The following is an 18,147-nucleotide window of genomic DNA, read 5'->3' as shown; positions in this document are numbered from 1 at the left end:
CAGGTTTGGTTTTGGAATTGAATTGAATTGTTATGGTATTGATGTGTATTGGGTTGTTGGATTGATAAAAAAAATTAATTAAAAAAAAATATATATATATATTTTTTAAATCGATTCTGAATTGCACAACATGAGAATCGCGATTCGCATTCGAATCGATTTTTTCCCACACCCCTAGTTTATTTCCATCCACCCATCTATTTCCTACTGCTTGTTCTTTTCGGATGGCGGGGGGTGATAGGACCCTATCTCGGCTTTATTCGGGAGGAAGAAGGGGTACACCCTGGACAAGTCGCCACCTCATCGCAGGGCCAACACAGATAGACCACTAGTGTGCCGTGAGATACAGTCTGATGTGCCGTGGGAGATTATCTAATTTCACCTATTTGGGTTAAAAATGTTTTTTGTAAACCAGTAATTATAGTCTGCAAACGATGTGTTATTGTTGAGTGACGGTGCTCTCTAGAGCTCGTAACCGCGTAATACTCTTCCATATCAGCAGGTGGCAGCCGGTAGCTAATTGCTTTGTAGATGTCGGGAACAGCGGGAGGCAGGGTGAAGGTAAAAAGGTGTCTAATACTTAAACCAAAAAATAAACAAAAGGTGAGTACTCCTAAGAAAAGGCATTGAAGCTTAGAGAAGGCTATGCAAAACGAAACTAAGACTGACTTGGCTACAAAGTAAACAAAAATAGAATGCTGGACGACAGCAAAGATTTACTGTGGAGCAAAGACGGCGTCCACAAAGTACATCCGTACATGACATGACAATCAAAATGTCCCCACAAAGAAGGATTAAAAACAACTGAAATATTCTTGATTGCTAAAAAAAAAGTAGATGCGGGAAATATCGCTTTAAAGGAAGACATGAAACTGCTACAGGAAAATACCAAAAAAAAAAGAGAAAAAGCCACTAAAATAAAAAAGAGGATTTCCTCTGGTAGTGTGCCTCAGGATTTTTTCAACGCAAAAAATGTGCTTTGGCTCAAAAAAGGTTGAAAAATGCTGGGATAGACAATGGTCCTTTTTTCCCCTAATATTGTTTTTGGCTTTAAAACTTTAATGAGCTTTAAAACTTGCCGGAGACTAATATTTTTGCAGCAGATTCCCGTAAACCGGCATACAGATGATTGATTTTCTGCGGGAGCTCCCTAAAAACAGCGGTAGGAACTTGGACCAGTGGAAGAAAAAATATGTCAATGTGAAAAAAAATTAAAAAAAATTGAAAACAAGAGCAAATGTAAAAAAGGGAAAAAAATGTCAATGGAAAAAAAAAGGAAAACAATTGTCAATGCAAAAAAAAGGGAAAAAAATGCAAATGTGAAAAAGGAAAAAAAACTGTCAATGGAAAAAGTAAAGAAAACAATTGTCAATGCAAAAAAACAAAAAAAGGAAAAGAAACGCATATGTAAAAGAGGAAATGTCAATAAAAAAGGAAAACAAATGCAAATGTTAAAAAGGAAAAAAAATGTCAATGAACAAAAAGGAAAAAAAGGAAAACAAATGCAAATGTTAAAAAGTAAATAAAATATCAATGAAAAAAATGGAAAACAATTGTCGATGCGGAAAAAAAAGGAAAACAAATGCAAATGTAAAAAAGGAAAGAAAAGGTCAATGGAAAAAAATAATAAAAAGAATTGTGAATGAAAAAAAAAAGGAAAACAAATGCTTGTGTGAAAAAGGAAAAACAAATGTCTATAAATAAAAAGGAAAATGAATGCAAATGCAAAAAAGGAAAACAATATCAATTGAAAAAAAGGAAAAACATTATACATAAAAAAAAAACAAAAAGATGAGGCAACACTGTTGCATTTTACTTCCTCATATCTCATTGGCCTTGGTTTATTTTCACAAAGCTTCTGGAAATGTCTTCCCTGTGCGTTTTACTCATTTTCTGATGTTTTGCTACTCTCTGCTGGTGTTACTAGGTATGGCATTTTTCTGAATAATATTTTCTTGCAGTAATAATCTAATAATAAATAATAATCCAGTGCCATTTGTTTGTTGTAAATATCTGAGTAATAAATGAGTGAACTGACTTTTGTTTATTTGTTAGGGCAAGTGTATGCAACTGTCATTTTTTTCTGAGAATTACTTTTACAAAATAAAATAAAAAAAGGTAGAGAGCTCCTCATTTTGAAAACGTTCATTTTCATAGCTTATTTCAACCCAAAGAAAGGGAACACACTTGTGTTGCCAGAACATTGACAACATGTTGGCATCCACAATTCACATTGTGTTTTTAAAAAATCGATAGCAAAAAAAAAAAATGTTCATCTGCATTTTGTATTTTGGTACGCATTTCTTTAGAGTTTCTGTTTTTTCATCTTTTTTGTGAAACTATTCATCCATCCATCCATCCATCATCTTCCGCTTATCGGAGGTCGGGTCGCGGGGGCAATAGCCTAAGCAGGGAAACCCAGACTTCCCTCTCCCCAGCCACTTCGTCTAGCTCTTCCCGGGGGATCCCGAGGCGTTCCCAGGCCAGCCGGGAGACATAGTCTTCCCAACGTGTCCTGGGTCTTCCCTGTGGCCTCCTACCGGTTGGACGTGCCCTAAACACCTCCCTAGGGAGGCGTTCGGGTGGCATCCTGACCGGATGCCCGAACCACCTCATCAGGCTCCTCTCGATGTGGAGGAGCAGTGGCTTTACTTTGAGTTCCTCCCGGATGACAGAGCTTCTCACCCTATCTCTAAGGGAGAGCCCCGCCACCCGGCGGAGGAAACTCATTTCGGCCGCTTGTACCCGTGATTTATCCTTTCGGTCATGACCCAAAGCTCATGACCATAGGTGAGGATGGGAACATAGATCGACCGGTAAATTGAGAGCTTTGCCTTCCGGCTCAGCTCCTTCTTCACCACAACGGATCGGTACAACCTCCGCATTACTGAAGACGCCGCACCGATCCGCCTGTCGATCTCACGATTCACTCTTCTCCCACTCGTGAACAAGACTCCTAGCTACTTTAACTCCTCCACTTGGGGCAGAGTCTCCTCCCCAACCCTTTCATGTTCGATGTATTACTATATTGCACTGGAGTCGATATTCCATTCTCCCATTCATTTTCTACCGCTTATTCCCTTTTGGGGTCGCGGGGGGCGCTGGCGCCTATCTCAGCTACAATCGGGCAGAAGTCGGGGTACACCCTGGACAAGTCGCCACCTCATTGCAGGGCCAACACAGATAGACAGACAACATTCACACTCACATTCACACACTAGGGCCAATTTGGTGTTGCCAATCAACCTATCCCCAGGTGGGAGGAAGCCAGAGTACCCGGAGGGAACTCACGCATTCACTCACGCATTCACTCCACACAGAAAGATCCCAAGCCTGGATTTGAACCCAGGCCTGCAGGACCTTAGTATTGTGAGGCAGACGCACTAACCCCTCTGCCACAGTGAAGCCCATATTATTTTCCCCATATAGACATTGAAACCAGCAGAGGTGGTAACCACATATTGTGTGTATGTGCATTCTGATCACTCGTTGCAGGTAATAATTGTTGCACTATGTGCGTGTTACGTGTCCGTACGTCCATATTTAAGTTTGAATTATCCGCCATTTTGATTTGAACACAACGTGGTCTGTCATTTTCGCTAGTCACCACCAGAGGGTGCTAAAGGTCCATTTAATGATTTGTGTCATGCCAAGTCACGTCTTGTATTGTATTTCTCTATTTTCTATTTCATAAATATATAAAAAAGGATGTTGTTGGAAAAAAAACAAGTAAAAAATATATTGTATTGAATTGATTGTAATACCAGTGAAGATAAAAGCAAGTTAAAACTATTATACGATCACACAAAAAAGTATACTGTTAGAAACCATTGTATTACGTTACATATGTAATTGCGTTTCATGTAATTGTAAAAATATGAAAATGTTATGTACTTGGCCTGACTTCCTGCACTCTGCTAATGAAATTGAAACCAGCAGAGGTGCTAACCACATATTGTGTGTATGTGCATTCCGATCACTCATTGCAGCTACCAGTAAAGAACCACATCATCCAAACCTGCCTGTGTATGGATTCTTGGCGGGACGGGTACACAACAGTTACATGTATATATATATATATATATATATATATATATATATATATATATATATACATATATATATATATATATATATATATATATATATATATATATATATATATATATATGGAATAAGCGGTAGAAAATGGATGGATGGATGGATATATATATATATATATATATATATATATATATATATTTTTTTTTTTTTTTCCAAGATGGCGCTGCTGTAGTGGCTGCTGTAGGCAGGAGCTCTGTGCTCTTGTATCATCCTTTTGTGTTTCCCTCTTGTTTTCATGTGTTATTATATTTTTTTGCCTTTTGGTCCGGGACCCTTTGGGACTGTGTGACAAGGGGTGTCACTTTAGTGACCTCTGTGGTGCTTTTTTTTTGCTTTTTTTGTGGACTTCTGGATCTGCCTCCCGGGAGCCTTTTGGCCATGGAGACCAGCTGCTGGGTCTCTGCCACACCGGAGTCGGTTTGGAGGGACTGGAGGAGATGCGGATGAGGGGACAGGGCTGCGGAGCTAGCACTGAGCGCCGGGACGGAGAGGCTTCGCGGTGTCTTGGCTGGGTGAGCAGGTGTCGGACACCTCAGTCTCCTTGGACGTATCCTCGCTCATCCATGCGGACTGGACATTGGCCAAGAGTGGAGTCGGCTGTCTTGGTTGCTTTGTTGGGTCTGCTCCTGTCTCTGGCCATCCTCCCTCCACCCCAGCGGACGATGGCGTGGAATACCGCAGAGGCCACCACAGTGGATATGTTTCTTTTACTTTTTATTCATAGCTGTATGTAGAAGTGTCTGCTTGTATCTGCTGCTTTAATGTCTTTAATGTCCTCTGTGTTCTTTGATGTTTCCCTCTTACACACATGTAAGAGGGATGTGTACTATGGCTATGAGTTGTTGTTTTTTCCCCCTTGGCCTCAGTCTGCACCCCCTCTCCAGGGCCCAGGCTAAGACTGATTATTTTTTTTTTAAATCCTTTATTTTTTTCTCCCCCCCTTGTTTACCTGTATCTCGTATTTTTTTGTAAGGGGCGCTGGAAGCCGGCAGACCCGTCAGCGATCCTGTTCTGTCTCCCTGTAATGTTTGTCTGATCTTGAATGGGATTGTGCTGAAAATTGCAATTTTCCTGAAGGAACTCTCCTGACGGAATAAATAAAGTACTATCTAATCTAATCTAATCTAATATATATATATATATATATATATATATATATATATATATATATATATATATATATATATATATATATATATATATCATACATACATACACATATATACATACATATATAAGTATAACCATTAAATTTATAAAGGCCTACTGAAATGAGATTTTCTTATTCAAACGGGGATAGCAGGTCCATTCTATGTGTCATACTTGATCATTTCGCTATATTGCCATATTTTTGCTGAAAGGATTTAGTAGAGAACATCCATGATAAAGTTCGCAACTTTCGGTGCTAAGAGAAAAGCCCTGCCTCTACCAGAAGTCGCAGACGATGACGTCACACGTGTGATGGCTACTCACATATTCACAATGATTTTAATGGGAGCCTCCAACAAAAAGTGCTATTCGGACCGAGAAAATGACAATTTCCCCATTAATTTGAGCTAGGATGAAAGATTCGTGTTTGAGGATATTGATAGCGACGGACTAGAAAAAAATATATATTTTAATTAAAAAAAAAAAAAAACGCGATTGCATTGGGACGGATTCCAAGGTTTTTAAACACATTTACTAGGATAATTCTGGGAAATCCCTTATCTTTCTATTGTTTTGCAAGTGTTTTAGTGAGTTAAATAGTACCTGATGGTCGGAAGGGTGTCTCCACAGGTGTCTTGACGCGCAGTGTCTCAGGGGAGTCGACGGCAGCTATGGACGGCACAAACTCAGCTTTTCTCCGGTAAGAACTGACTTTTTGACCACAATTTTCTCACCAAAGCCTGCCGGTTGATATTTGGTAGGGATCCATGTTGGCTTGACCGCGCTCTGATCCGTAGGAAAGTTTCCCCTCCAGGAATTTTAAACAAGGAATCACCGTGTGTTTGTGTGGCTAAAGGCTAAAGCTTCCCAACTCCATCTTTCTACTGTGACTTCTCCAAAATTAATTGAACAAATTGCAAAAGATTCAGCAACACAGATGTCCAAAATACTGTGTAATTATGCTGTTAATGCAGACGACTTTTAGCTGTGTGTGTGTGCAGCCCTCATATTCCTAACAGCCTGTGACGTCTTGCGTACACGTCATCATTACACGACGTTTTCAACAAGAAACTCCCGGGAAATTTAAAATTGTAATTTAGTAAACTAAAAAGGCCGTATTGGCATGTGTTGCAATGTTAATATTTCATCATTGATATATAAACTATCAGACTGCGTGGTGGGTAGTAGTGGGTTTCAGTAGGCCTTTATAATGGTTATACTTAGACCTGTTCATAAACTATTTTTTCCATTACTTTCAAAATGGAACCGAGATTGTAAACAGGTCGGTAGTTTCCAGGGTCTAATTTGCTTCCCTTTTGAAACCCTGGTAACTACCAAGCTGTTTCTGAGATGAGTAACATTATTTTGAAAATGAATGAATGGTTGAAATAAATTCTGAACATTTATCATGGTTTTTCTTCTTTATACTTTGTAAACACTTAACCTTCGTCTTGTGTTAGGGTCGGCACCGACCCGTTTTAGTTTTTAAATGCATAAAAGAACCACATAAATTATTTTTTTTGCCTCAAGGCCTTTTGACTTTGTCAGGAACCTCTATTTTAACAAAACAAAACTTTTTTTTTTCACTAAATTATAAAATGCTCTGGTTGAAATTATGACCTCTGTGTTGTTAGGGTCGGTTGCGACCCAGTTATAAAAATGAGATTATCAAGCAATAATTAGAGCCAAAATGGAACACACTGACAGCCAGCTCCTCTCCAAATCATGTGAGCTTTCGGGGATTCTTCCCCTTGTGGATCATTAAAGTTTGTCTAAGTCTAAGTTTACCTTGTTATCCATTACAAGAACAAACAAAGTGTCCGGACATGTGAGGTCAATTCAAAAGGAAATTATTAAAATTAAAAAATAAATAAAACAAATTTGTTTAAGAGATGTGTTCTAATACCCCTCAGTAATAGTCAGGTAACACAACAACCTTTCATTTATTTATACGATTGTCTTGAGGTTCATTTTACCATTCATAAAAAACGAAATTGAGGGGTATACTGTCAACAAAAAGGCCGTACACCAAAAAAAACTAAAACCAATATTTTCATGGATACGGAAGCCTAACAAGGTAACCAAGAGAAGAAAAAAAAATTGGATGATGGATAAATGTTTTAGTGTATTTTACAGCTGATTTAAAACATGGGTTGAAACTGACCCGTTAAAGGCCTACTGAAATTAGTTTTTTTATTCAAACGGGGATAGCAGGTCCATTCTATGTGTCATACTTGATCATTTCGCGATATTGCCATATTTTTGCTGAAAGGATTTAGTAGAGAACATCCACGATAAAGTTCGCAACTTTTGGCCGCTCATAAAAAAGCCGTGCCTGTACCGGAAGTAGCAGACGATGTGCGCGTGACGTCACGGGTTGTGAAGCTCCTCACATCCTCACATTGTTTACAATCATAGCCACCAGCAGCGAGAGCGATTCGGACCGAGAAAGCGACGATTTCCCCATTAATTTGAACGAGGATGAAAGATTCGTGGATGAGGATAGTGAGAGTGAAGCACTAGAAAGAGAGAGAAAAAAAAACTAGACGACAGAGCGATTCAGATGTTATTAGACAAATTTACTAGGATATTTCTGGAAAATCCCTTATCTGCTCTTTGTGTTACTAGTGTTTTAGTGAGATTATATAGTCGTACCTGTACAACCTGAAAGTCGGAGGAGTGTAGCCAAGGGTGTGGTGACCGCCAGTGTCTCCGAGGGAAGCCACGTTTCTCGATGAGGCGAAGGCAGCCACTGGGCCCGGGCTGAGATTTTTTTTTTTCCCCTTAAAGCTGCAAGGAGCGATGGACGGGACCGCCTTTGGCTGCTGCCCCTGGGACCCAAGCCCGAATAAGCATTTAGGAAAATTCTGTTTTGAAGGGGTTTTTGCCAACTTTGGGGGCGGCCGGTGGGAGGAGGCAAGAGAGTCCGCAGCTGCCTCTTTGACACGTGCAGGAGGAACGACGCAAACTCTCTGCTCATGTCTACGGTAAGAGCCGACTTATTACCACCATTTTCTCATCGAAACCTTTCGGTTGACATGTGGTAGGGAACCATGTTCACTTGACTGCTCTGTTCCATAGTAAAGCTTCAGCGTCATCTTTCGGGAATGGAAACAAGGAAACACCGGCTGTGTTTGTGTTGCTAAAGGCGGCCGCAATACACCGCTTCCCACCTACATCTTTCTTCTTTGACGTCTCCATTATTAATTGAACAAATTGCAAAAGATTCGGTAATACTGTGGAATTATGCGATGAAAAGAGACGACATATAGCTGTGAACGATGCTGGATCAAAATATCCTCTACGATCATGCGCACGCGTCATCATACCGCGACGTTTTAGCATGATATTTCAGCGCGAAATTTAAAATTGCAATTTAGTAAACTAAACCGGCCGTATTGGCATGTGTTGCAATGTTAATATTTCATCATTGATATATAAACTATCAGACTGCGTGGTCGGTAGTAGTGGGTTTCAGTAGGCCTTGAAGTGGATTATATTAGTACTTTGTTTGAGTTCTTTGTCTAATCCAGGGGTGTCAAATTTACGGCCTGAGGGCCAGATCAGGCCCGTGGACAGGTTTTAGCCAACCCACGGGATGAGTTGGCTAAGTATAAAAATGAGGCAACATTTTTGAATGAAAGAAACTGCTGTTCTAAATGTGTCCACTAGATGTCACAATCACAATTATTTGTATCTTTGTAGATTAATAATAATAATAATAATACATTTTATGTGGTATAGCGCTTTTATGAATACTCAAAGACGCTTTACAGGATAAAAAATGTAAATATAAAACAGTTCAAAGTAAAACTATAAAATACAGGAATTATAATAGAAGTACATTCTAAAATACGTTATAATACAGTACGTAGATTATGCTACACATGTAAAAAAAAACACATGTTAGTGCACCAGTCGAGGAAAATGAGCAAACGTACATAAATAAAATCCTGTAATTTGATTTTGATATGATTTTTTTTTATTGTGATGGAGTGAAAATTAACACCAATGAGTTGACTGGTGAACATTATGGATGCAGAAAACATAAATAACGACAAATAAAGATAGAATACTATTAACCGCAACATGTGTTAAAAAAACAACAACATTATGATTTGGACGGCGTGGCGCAGTTGGTGGAGTAGCCATGCGCAACCCAAGGGTCCCTGGTTCAATCCCCACCTAGTACCAACCTCGTCATGTCCGTTGTGTCCTGAGCAATACACTTCACCCTTGCTCCTGATGGGTGCTGGTTAGCGCCTTGCATGGCAGTTCCCTCCTTCAGTGTGTGAATGTGTGTGTGAATGGGTAAATGTGGAAGTAGTGTCAAAGCGCTTTGAGTACCTTGAAGGTAGAAAAGCGCTATACAAGCACAACCCTATTTACAATTTTTACATTTTCAGAATTTGCTTGTTCTATTTTTAAACTAAGAAAACAATATGAAGTTGTCTTTATTTTTAAGTTATCGTGCCATGATTTTACCAGTCCGGCCCACTTTGGAGTAGATTTTTCTCCATGTGGCCCCCCATCTAAAATGAGTTCGACACCCCTGGTCTAATTCATTCCATCATTTAAAGGCCTACTGAAACCCACTACTACCCACCACGCAGTCTGACAGTTTATATATCAATGATGAAATATTAACATTGCAACACATGCCAATACGGCCTTTTTAGTTTCCTAAATTACAATTTTAAATTTCCCGGGAGTTTCGTCTTGGAAATGTTGTGTAATGATGACGTGTACGCAAGACGTCACAGGTTTTAAGGAAATATGAGCGCTGCACACACACACAGCTAAAAGTTGTCTGCTTTAAGGGAATAATTACACAGTATTTTGGACATCTGTGTTGCTGAATCTTTTGCAATTTGTTCAATTAGTATTTGGGAAATCACAGTAGAAAGATGGAGTTGGGAAGCTTTAGCCTTTATCCACACAAGCACACGGTGATTCCTTGTTTAAAATTCCTGGAGGTGAAACTTTCCTATGGATCAGAGTGCGGTCAAGCCAACATGGATCCCTACCAAATGTCAACCAGCAGGTTTCGGTGAGAAAATTGTGGTTAAAAAGTCGCCTCTTACCGGATATCAGCTGAGCTTGTGCCGTCCATAGCTGCTGTCGACTTCCCTGAGACGCTGCGCGTCAAGACACCCTTCCGACTATCAGGTACTATTTAACTCACTAAAACACTAGCAACACAATAGAAAGATAAGAGATTTCCTATAATTATTCTAGTAAATGTTTCCAAAAACATCGGAATCCCTCCCGATGCAATCGTGTTTGTTTTTTAACTCGTTTTTTTTTTTTTCTAGTCCGCCGCTATCAATATCCTCAAACACGAATCTTTCATCATTGGGAAATTGTCGTTTTCTCAGTCCAAATAGCACTTTTTGTTGGAGGCTCCCATTAAAAACAATGTGAATATGTGAGGAGCCATCACACGGGTGACGTCATCGTCTGCGACTTCCGGTAGAGGCAGGGCTTTTCTTTTAGCACCTAAAGTTGTTCACTCACCTGCACCTGAAATCTCACATGAGATTGCACAGCCTGCTGGTTGCAATGTAGCCCAGTGTAAAAGTGCACTGTTGAGTTGAGTTTGTGTTTCTTTCGAGCATGCATGCATACAACATCTTCCCAGTTTCTCTATTCAACATGTTCGAAAAGGGGTAGGAAGAAGCAGAGCTCGTTTATTCCTATACTACTTGTATCACCTGAAAGTCAAAAAATGTCCATTGATTCAACGCTGAGCTGTGATACAGCAAATGGGGCTGAAACATACAATGGCTGTCAACTATATGCCAACTCATTGTCCAGCCCAGCTCTTATGCCATTGAAAATGTGAGGTTTACAAGCACACTTGTTTGCATCCGTTACATCACAGGTGTCAAACTCAAGGCCCAGGGTAGGACAAATTATTTTGGGTGGCCAGCGAAAGCGTGACAGTGTTCACCAAGAAGGCATTGCATTTTTGTTTGAACAAAGTTGATGTTCTAATTATTTGAATTTGTAAGCTTTTTTGGAAAATTTTTCATCAATGAACCTTTTCAAAATGTATTAGGATGAGCTGAGGATGTCATTGTGGCTTGTGCAGCCCTTTGAGACACTTGTGATTTAGGGCTATATCAATTAAATTTGTTTGATAAGCTTAAATATCTGCTGTTCTGAAGAAAGTTTTTCATCAGTTTGTTGTTAGACTATGCCAATAATGAAATGAAGCATGACTGAGGCAAATGTGAATGCCAACCACGCCAAAGGACTACAACACCAAAATGCCCTACAGAAAGGAAAGTCCTACACGTGTATCAATGTTGACCAATTGAGGTGCGACTTTATGCATATGCCTTAACTGAGGGCATGATTTGATACAAATGCAAGTGTGATCACAAACCAGCGACCACCAAGTACAAGTGTGAATGTGCACTAATATTTTAGTCTAATTTATCTTCTGGAAAGGGTAGTGTAGTGCAATTGCACACCACTGCCAACTAAATAAAAAGCAGCCAGTATTATCAATACTTTATGTAAAAAGCGCTTTGAGTCACTCGAGAAAAGCGCTATATAAATATAATTCACTTCACTTCACTAAAGTTGTGAACTTTATCGTTGATGTTCTCTACTAAATCCTTTCAGCAAAAATATGGCAATATCGCAAAATGATCAAGTGTGACACATAGAATGGACCTGCTATCCCCGTTTGAATAAGAAAATCTCATTCCAGCAGGCCTTTAAAATACCGTATTTTTATGAATAAAACGCTGCTATCATTTGCACAACAGGAAAAAGGATGCAATAGCCGTGACGTCACCGGAAGTGAGGGCGGTGACGACAGCGGAGTGAGACTCTTGTCGGTGTGCAAACGATCTTCTCGGCACCGAAGCTCGCTTCCGTGTGTGAACTCCCCTGGCATTGACAAGAAAGCCGCCATGGCGTCAGGCCTGTCCGGTCTTGTCCTGCTGGCCTTTGGTGCCATGTTGGCCGCCGAGGTGTTCGGTAAGTCTGTCAATTAAATCCGCTACGGACCTCTCGTCGTTGTGTGTACATGTTGTTAGCTTTTGTTTCGGCCGCCTCTGGCTAAGGGGACGCCTCAAAACAGTCGAATGACGTCATCTACTTAATCGCAACTGTCTCTTACTTACATGGTTTGGTCTTATATGAAATAATTTAACCATAAACGATTCAGGCAGTGTCTATGGGCGTTACCGAACATTTCGTTGGGTACGTTGTTTTGTACATTTCAGTTTCTGTTGATTTCGAACATACAATGTAATGAATCACGTATTTCTAGTTGTTTCATTACAGCACGTCCGAAAAGGAGTAGGAAGAAGCAGAGCTTATTTAATCCTACATCCTTTTCATACCAAAGTAATTTTATCCCATTTATTTGTTCCCTATAACAGACCATTGAACAGATAATTAAATAAAATACCACAGTAAGCGTACACAAATTAAATACATAAATCACCTTTGTCTCAATAAAAAAAATAAAATACAATTCTTGTTCTGTGCACTTTTGTAATCACTTGTAGTTTGAAACGTCTCTTAAAGGCCTACCGAAATGAGATTTTCTTATTTATACGGTGATAGCAGGTCCATTCTATGTGTCATACTTGATCTTTTTGCGATATTGCCATATTTTTGCTGAAAGGATTTAGTAGAGAACATCGACGATACAACTTTTGGTCGCTCATAAAAAAAGCCTTGCCTGTACTGGAAGTAGCAGACGATGTGTGTGTGAAGTCACCTGTTGTGGAGCTCCTTATAGTGTTTACAATCATAGCCACCAACAGCGAGAGCGATTCGGACAGAGAAAGCGACGATTTCCCCATTAATTTGAGCGAGGATGAAAGATTTGTGGATGAGGATAGTGAAGGACTAGAAGAAAAAAGAAAAGCGAGGGCAGTGGGAGCGATTCAGATGTTATTAGACGCGTTTACTAGGATAATTCTGGAAAATCCCTTATCTGCTTATTGTGTTACTAGTGTCTTAGTGAGATTATATGGTCGTACCTGTACAACCTGAAGGTCAGCCCCTCACCTTTCTGCAGCACCAGTCGACTGGTGGTGGCGATGCCCATCTCTGCCCTTCGCAAGCGACCCTCTTCGAAACACGATCTTTCGAAATGATCGCTGAATAATACACTCTACTTTGTGTGTGTGGTCCGATCCAACCGTGTTCGCTTGACCGCTCTATTCCATAATAAAGCTTCACCGTCATCTTTCGGGAATGTAAACAATGAAACACCGGCTGTGTTTGTGTGGCTAAAGGCGGCCGCCATACACCGCTTCCCACCTACAGCTTTCTTCTTTGACGTCTCCATTATTCATTGAACAAATTGCAAAAGATTTAGCAACACAAATGTACATCATACTGTGGAATTATGCGATGAAAAGAGACGACTTATAGCTGTGAACGGTGCTGGAACAAAATGTCCTTTACAATGCGTGACGTCACGCGCACGCAACGTTTTAGCATGATACTTCCGCATGAAATTTAAAATTGCAATTTAGTAAGCTAAACCGGCTGTATTGTCATGTGTTGCAATGTTAAGATTATATCATTGATATATAAACTATCAGACCGAAAAAAAAAATCTTTAACATCAATATTTATGGAACTGTCCACAAAAATGAATATTGCATTGTTGCATTTCTTTTCACAGTTTATGAACTTACATTCATAATTTGTTAAGTATTATTCAATAAATATATTTATTAAGGATTTTTGGAATTGTTGCTATTTTTAGAATATTTTAAAAAAAATCTCACGTACCCCTTGGCATACCTTCAAGTACCCCCAGGGGTACGGGTACCACCATTTGAGAACCACTGAATTAGTTCAATCCTGGGCTCGGGATCTTTCTGTGTGGAGTGAGCATGTTCTCCCCGTGACTGCTTGGGTTCCCTCCGGGTACTCCGGCTTCCTCCCACCTCCAAAGACATGCACCAGGGGATAGGTTGATTGGCAACACTAAATTGGCCCTAGTGTGTGAATGCGAGTGTGAATGTTGTCTGTCTATCTGTGTTGGCCCTGCGTTGAGGTGGCGACTTGTCCACGGTGTACCCCGCCCGAATGCAGCTGAGATAGGCTCCAGCAACCCCAAAAGGGACAAGCGGTAGAAAATGGATCGATTGGATGGGTTAGTTTATCCACTATTTAAAATATGACAACAAAAACAGTATGTTTCTCGTACGTGAAATGCTTTATAATAAGACTAAATTCAACAAAATTAGTTGTTAACGATTTGCCATCAGAACAAGAGTGGACAGAAGGGTTACTGGTGGTATTGCAGCCTCCTACACCATGTATTGTGCTCCTAAATTAAGTAAAATAACAAAAAGCACAGGCAACTAATGGCTGTGAAGCTTATACTAAAGCAGTGGTTCTTAACCTTGTTGGAGGTACCGAACCCCAAAAGTTTCAAATGTGCCTTCACCAAAACCTTTAGTGAAAAATAAAATGTATTTTTTTCAAATTCAAATCAAAGTTATTTTCTTTTTACTGGTGCACCAAATCAACCGTGCATGAACATAACCTTGTTCAAAGAACAACACAGACAGTGCATAAACTCACAACAAATTACACACCTGCAAATCAGATGGAAAATTAGAGGGAAATTGTTTGGGGGTATCCATAATACGCTGATAGGGAGAAGTTTTTATTTACACGATGAGTTGGGTGCGCCGAACCCCTGAGGCCTACTCACTAGGGTTCGGTCGAACCCAGGTTAACAACCACTGTACTAAAGTGACTAAGTGGATATTTTCTCCGTGTGTTGAGGAGTGAAGTGTCATAAATAACATTGGACCGCAGAAGTCATGCGGCTGCTTTTTGTGATCTGTTACAGGGTACGATAACGACTGTCAAGCCTACACGGATTTGTCAGGCATATATTACCCCCACGAGCGATGTTTCATTGGATTCTGCTGTGGTTTGTGCTACTCCAGACAGTGCTGCACCAGCAGTGCACTTCGTTTATCCGAGGACAGTCAAGAAGAGTGGTAACGCACTTTTTCCTTCTTTTCACTACCAAAAAACTGTGGCGGTATGACGCAACACTGGAAAAAAAACAACCTTTAGCTCTTTCCTTTTGCATCTGTCGTTGCGCTTCTCAGAGCCTTCCTGTACCGTATTTTTCGGAGTATAAGTCGCACCTGCCGAAAAGGCATAATAAAGAAGAAAAAAAAACATATATAAGTCGCACTGGAGTATAGGTCACATTTTTGGGGGAAATTTATTTGATAAAAAACCAACACCAAGAATAGACATTTGAAAGGCAATTTAAAATAAATAAAGAATAGTGAACAACAGGTTGAATAAGTGTACGTTATATGACGCATAAATAACCAACGGAGAAGGTGCCTGGTATGTTAACGTAACATATTATGGTAAGAGTCATTCAAATAACTATAACATTACAGAACAATCTATACGTTTACCAAACAATTTGTCACTCCTAATTGCTAAATCCCATGAAATATTATACGTCTAGTCCCTTACGTGAATGAGCTAAATAATAATATTTGATATTTTACGGTAATGTGTTAATAATTTCACACATAAGTCGCTCCTGAGTATAAGTCGCACCCCCCGGCCAAACTATGAAAAAAACTGCGACTTATAGTCCGAAAAATACGGTACTGTAAAAGGAAGTATGGTTTTTCTGTGCACGACCACTAGCATGGATCTGGTGTGCAGTGTTACTGCAAGCTATTTGAAGTCCCCTATTTCTCTACTTAAATATGAGCAGGTTAATGAATTCGGATTCAACTTTTCCACACCTGAAATTCATTTTACATTATTTTTCTGTAATCAGCAAATTGTCGTGATAGTTTTTTGTTTTTTTTACTTTGTCTCTTCTTCAGCGAGGGCAATCAAGTGATGAAGTCTGAATCATTGGTGGGCAGCGTGATCGGCGTTGGTATCGTTGTGTTTGTGGTGCTCGTCAGCTGCTGCCTCTGTCCCTGCTGCTGCCTCTACAAGATGTGCCGCAAGCCCAGACGTAAGTGCATCGATGTCGTTAGTCAGGGGTCTCAGACACGCGGCCCACGAGACGTTATTTTGCGGCCCCCACCTTAATATGAAAGTTTAATGTTAGTGCGGCCCGCAAGTTTTATATGAATGGCGCTTGCCAGTGTTGTGTTATTTGGGTCCTAAATGGCTCTTTCAACGTTCTGGGTCGCCTACCCCTACGTTAGTGGAAAAGCGGCAAATGAGTGAAAGCGACAGATACGTTGCCATGGAGATGAGGGTTTTATTACGTGCCTGGCTGCAGTCATACCGCAACACCTGTCCGTCACTAATAACAGTCCCCGATAACCTGGTCCAATTAAAACCGTTATTTTTGTTGCACCAAGTACCTCGGTGCAACAGTTTGTCCAACAAAAATAAAGAGGAGTGATGCATCAAATACACAATCTTTGTGCCTCACCGACAACTTAGCCAACGTTCAATCGAAGAAATGACAAAATATTTTTAGTATGGATGTCATTGGAACACTAACAAAGTTGGCAGTTAAGTTAAAGTACGAGTGACTATCCCAGTCGACAAACTACAGACTTTATAAACAAGCCGTGGCAACGTTCCCGAAACATAAGGGTAACTCCCAGTCCCAGCTGACGGAAGGACGCTAGCTGCACATTCAAAATGAATCTGCAACATCAAATATTTTACTCCTCCAACAGCATTGCACTCTTAATCGGACACTGAGACTCCACGGAAGTAGAAGCGATTGAAATAAAGTGACACGGAGCGATCGGCTCCGTTGGCTCGGAGGAACATTTTCGAAGCGAAGTCCTCTTCAGGGTTCAGGAAGTAAGCAGTGTTGCCTAAAATGCTAAAAATAAATGATGTTTTTTCGGGAATTAAAAATGTAAATAATGATAATAATAATAATGGATTAGATTTTATTTAGCGCTTTTCTATTATTCGATACTCAAAGCGCTCACAGAGAAGTGAGAACCCATCATTCATTCCCACCTGGTGGTGGTAAGCTACATTTGTAGCCACAGCTGCCCTGGGGTAGACTGACGGAAGCGTGGCTGCCAGTTTGCGCCTACGGCCCCTCAGACCACCACAGTGTGAGCGGCACCGGGGGCAAGGGTGAAGTGTCCTGCCCAAGGACACAACGGCAGCGATTTGGGTGTCAAGAGGTGGGAAGCGAACCTGCAACCCTCAGGTTTCTGGCACGGCCGCTCTACGCACTATGCCTAACTAACCGTCTGGAGTTTTACCGCGCTTTATCATTATACCGATAACATAGTAGTTTACCTTCTAATTACATTGCAATGGTAAACCGTTCTACAGTCACAAGAAATACAAGTTTATATCTTTTTAAATGGTTACTTGCATTATTATTATTATAATTAATGATTACATTACATTATAAACACTGTGTAGTTTTTATCGGTTATTTCTTCAGCTCTTCAGTTTAGGAGCATGATGTAAACAAAAGCTCTGAGTTTGTCTGCATGAAACTTAATATTTTTTTAAGTAAATGATTGCATATTCTTCTAATGTGGGCACCTTGAGACCAGAATGTGTTGACTGATTGGGCTGTGAATCTTTGAGCATCGCACGATTCAATTTGATTCAGATTCAATGTTCAGTTCAAAGCTATTCTTAATTAAAAATCCTTGTTTCTAATAACATTGGGTGCCATTTCCATGATTAACTACTTTCCGCCATGAAATAAATAAACAGCTCTAATACATTTTCTATGTTAGCATAAAGAAAATTTGTTTTGTTTTTTAAAATTCTACTCAAACAATAAATACAGTCAAATACTAATAGGGCAACAAGAGAAGTATCACATCTCTTTTCTAAAGAGAATCTGTACAGCAGATATGGGCATCTACATCAACCTGAGTGGCTGGGCAGGACGGATTAAAAAAA

The 18,147-nt window shown here is 40.0% G+C and overlaps 1 protein-coding gene across 1 annotated transcript in view; it reads left to right on the top strand.

Moving 5' to 3' along the window:
* Positions 1–12,063: 12,063 nt before the first annotated feature.
* LOC133543400 (protein shisa-4-like) overlaps positions 12,064–18,147 on the top strand; it is a 21,434-nt gene continuing 15,350 nt past the window's right edge. The window contains exons 1-3 of the mRNA XM_061887952.1: positions 12,064–12,246; positions 15,101–15,254; positions 16,119–16,255. Coding sequence (XP_061743936.1) covers positions 12,180–12,246; positions 15,101–15,254; positions 16,119–16,255 — 358 coding nt within the window. The 5' untranslated portion in view covers positions 12,064–12,179. The remainder of the gene's footprint in view (positions 12,247–15,100; positions 15,255–16,118; positions 16,256–18,147) is intronic.

This window comes from Nerophis ophidion, linkage group LG02 (assembly GCF_033978795.1).
Source record: "Nerophis ophidion isolate RoL-2023_Sa linkage group LG02, RoL_Noph_v1.0, whole genome shotgun sequence".
In the NCBI taxonomy this organism is placed as follows: Eukaryota; Metazoa; Chordata; class Actinopteri; order Syngnathiformes; family Syngnathidae; genus Nerophis; species Nerophis ophidion.
Note: the sequence above shows the minus strand (reverse complement) of the source record. Positions and strands in the feature narration are given on the sequence as shown.